This window comes from Pinus tabuliformis, chromosome 3_2 (assembly GCF_031772625.1).
Source record: "Pinus tabuliformis cultivar Carrire ecotype Pingquan chromosome 3_2, CPIR1, whole genome shotgun sequence".
In the NCBI taxonomy this organism is placed as follows: Eukaryota; Viridiplantae; Streptophyta; class Pinopsida; order Pinales; family Pinaceae; genus Pinus; species Pinus tabuliformis.
In genome coordinates, this window is record NC_142302.1 from 152,682,667 (window position 1) to 152,686,604 (window position 3,938).

General features: G+C 36.7%; 1 protein-coding gene across 1 annotated transcript; it reads right to left on the reverse strand.

The window, feature by feature from the left end:
- Positions 1-2,416: 2,416 nt before the first annotated feature.
- Positions 2,417-3,289, reverse strand: LOC149180266 (uncharacterized). The gene has a single exon (XM_089413831.1). It carries the CDS (start codon positions 3,287-3,289, stop codon positions 2,417-2,419), a length of 873 nt encoding a protein of 290 aa, XP_089269957.1.
- Between the last annotated feature and the right edge of the window lie 649 nt (positions 3,290-3,938).

The window sequence follows — 3,938 nt, forward strand, 5'->3', positions numbered from 1 at the left end:
GTTGTTGTGCCTTCTAACTGAAGACTCTTCACCCCCTCTTACCACCGGGTAAAACTGAGGTGATCAGTGTTAGGATAAAGTTTTGAAAGAATCCTCAATCTGCAGTTCACCTTCCACCCAAGAACTCTGTGTCTGAGCTGTTCTAGACTGATAAAGCTAACAAAGGCCTGCGTGCCTTTTCCAAAATTACCTCTGGAAACTTTAGTACTATTATTGTTACTCTTAATAGATAATTAATATCTAATTATAATAATTATTAATCAATTAAACTATTAATAGGAATTAGGAATGAATATTTATAATATTTACTACTAATTATTAATTATGACTATTAATTATTAGTATTATTATTAATACATTTTAAAGATTATTTATAGTTAGACTAATTAATTCTCTTAATAATCAGATTTAATAATAAATATTTTTAAACCCAATTAATTAATTAACCTCTAAATTATTAGTCAAAAATCGCATTAATATTCATTATAGTTAATAATTAGTAATTACATTGATTATAATAATTATTTATAACAATAATAGTTATTATAACATTTGTTATAACTAATAAAAATTATAATGTTTATTAAAACTATTAATAAGAATTAGTAGTGAATATTTACAATATTTATTACCAATTATTAATTATTATTATTATAAATTATTATAAGTTATTACTATTAATTATTGATTATTATTACTATTAATTATTATTATTATTATTTTTTAGTGTGGTTCAGGAAGACCTTGGTTAGTGAGTGGTCACTACGTCCATGAAAAAATCTGGGCTAATCGCCCCTTGGCCTACTGGCAAGACCTAACCCCAAGAGCTTTGAGCAGAATCAACCCTATGACCTCCCAATGGCCAAGCACGATTTTTGACCAACTAAGCTAACCCTTGGGGCTTACTATTAATTATTATTATTATTACTAATTAATTATTATTACTATTAATTAATCAGACCTCTTTTTTTTTTTTTTTTCCAGGAAGAAAAAGCATGATATTATATTATATGAGCAATATAAAGCGGTGTATCTATACAACCGATTTCTGAAAGAGGCCCAGTACAAGGGGTCACAGAAATAAAAAAACATGGATCATATCCCAAAAGCAAACCCCTGCCAGGATATTGACAGATAAGAGACTAAATCTAGCGCCACAGATATCATAAGTCATATGCAGATCGTCCAGCTACAAGATTCCTTCATTTTTGGACAAAAGGTTATCATAGGAGGAGACTTCCGTGAAGAATAAAACAGATACAACATCATATGAAACAAAAAACAAAAGAGAAAACCTGAGTGCTTGCTTGCGAAAACTAGAGATCAGGAAGAGAAAATTCCTGGATAGGAAAAATACTCCCTTCAGATGAAACCTGCAAAAACCAAGGACCCGGTGCAGCATGAAGACCCTCTTTTGACAGCGAATCAGCCTGCTGATTTAGATTCCTACTGATATGATGAATGGAGCTGCCTTCCAAGATCCCCTAGTATAAACTGATCCTATCCATCCACCCTAACAGGTGCGGCATGGAAATATGATTTTTCTGAGAGACGAAGTCCACCATAACCTTTGAATCTCCAAAAACTGAGACATCCTGTATGTTTAGAAAGAGGCAAAATTTTAGGAGGCCAACGAGGGCCATCGCCTCAGCTTTTTTGTTGGTGCCTCTCCCGCCATTCCAGTGGATGAGGAACTGATTGTTTTCATTTACCATAATTATTACACCACAACCACAGGAGCCACTCTGTTCAGCTCCATCAAAGAACGCCCTAGGATAAATTGAAGGATCCATAGAAAGGTCTTTGCATGTGCTCTTTTTTTGCTTGAGAGACTTTTGCGGGAGAGCTTCATATAGAGAAACAATATTGAAAAAGATTTCCAGGAAAGGGGATTTGCAGCCATTGAAAATAGAGTTATTTCGCCACTTCCATATACTCCACAAAGTGATAATGAATATTGTTCTCCATGATTCCTTTTGCTCACTGCACTAGAGGAGCGCTTCAATGATTGAAGCGTGGATATTGTGCTGAATTCCATAATGATTCTCCAATGCATGCCATAATTGCTGGGTACTTTTTCATTCTAAGAATAAATGTTCGCTATTTTCCTCCTTTGATCTGCAAATAGGACATAAGCCGGGACCATGCCATCCCCTCTTCTTTAGGTTTTCCCAAGATAGATTCTTGTTATGAAAGGAGAGCCAGGCAAAGAAAATCATCTTGGGCGGGAAATCTGCCTTCCAAAAATGCAAGGAAAGATAGGATTGAGAGAGGGCTGCTTAAGACCAATTAAATTTAGATATACATCTTTGACGCGAACATTATTCAATCCTTTCGAATTTTTCCAAGTGAGACTGTCAGATTCAGCAGAGTGAAAAAAGCCGCAGTTCCTTACCCACGTCCTGATGTGTTCCCATTAAAGAGCGATCAGACCATGCATGTCCAGAGTTCCAACATCTTTCCACAGTGGAATAGATCCCTGCCATTCCGCAATCAAACTGTCCCAAAAGAAAAGGTCCCGTCTATGAAAGAAATTTAATAAAGATACAGGCACATTGATCTCCTCGGTGTCGCACAGGAATTGGCCTTTCTCGATAAGGATCTTGTTGCCAGATTGGAAATGCCAAATTAAGTTCTTCAAAAAATAATTTTCAATTTTACGAAAGCTGAGCCATATTGAAGAACCATATGGGGCACCGATCCTTCCCTCCCTGAACCAAAAAGATAGGTCCTTCCTGCCTAAATATTTCTTCTGAATAATGGAACTCCATGATCCTTCTCCGTGAATCGCTCTCCACAATGACTTGCATAGGAGAGCCTTCCTGAAAGTGCGCATGTCGAGCAAACCCCATCCACCCATACTCTTTGGCAGCGAGATACTGGACAGTTTTGAGAGATGGTATTTCTTTCTTCCCGCTTGACCGCCCCAAATAAAATTCACTGTAAGTTTATTCATACTTTGAATTATACTCGCAGGGAGAAAATGTAAATGTGCGCAATAAACCACGAGCTGGTTCAGTACTAATTGCGCCAAGATCTCTCTTTCCACCAGAGTTAGACATCTAAATTCCCAAGCTGAAATCTTCCTGTAGTATCTGTCTGATATCCAATTCCAATCTGCCTTTGAGTAACCATTTGCTTTTATCTGAAAACCCAAATATTTAATACCAAGACTAGTGGATTGCGCTTTAATTCCAAAAAGGCTAGCCAGCCATTCAACTTCCACCGGATTGGAGTCATTGTGGAAAATAGTTGACTTGACATAGTTTATTTGCAATCCTATAGCCATTTGAAAAAATTTTAGGATTTCGAAGAAGCAAATCCAGGTGAACCTGCAAAACATTCCGAATAGAATAATATCATCAACAAATAAATTGTGAGAGATTGAAATATTTCTGCAAATTTTCAGGGGGAGGCATTTGTTTTCCATGACAACCTTGTCGATATGAAGGCTAAGTGTGTTCATAGCCAGGATAAACAAGAGCGGCGCAAGGGGACATCCTTGGCGAAGGCCTCTGGCCGTGTGGAAAAAAGGAGATGGAATCTAGTTAATGATAATCGTGTAGTCCACCCTTTCAACGCATGCCATGATCCAGTTAATCATGCTGGCTCTTAGACCAATCTTTGCGAGCAGACACCTAGTGAAGCCCCAATCAAGGCAATCGTATTCCTTGCAGAGATCGATTTTGAGAATAACCGCATCACTTTTTTTTGAGTGTATAGCAAACATGCCTTCCTGTGTGCTTGCGACAGAATCTAGTATATTTCTTCCCTTTAGAAAGGTGTGTTGATCCTTTGATAGGTATTTTGAAAAGGTTCCTTTTATTATTTCAGCTATGATCTTCGATATAATTTTGAAAGAGATATTACAAAGTGAGATCGGTCTAAAGTCCTTGAAGGATTCCGCATCTCCTTTTTTAGGAATGAGATCTATGTTA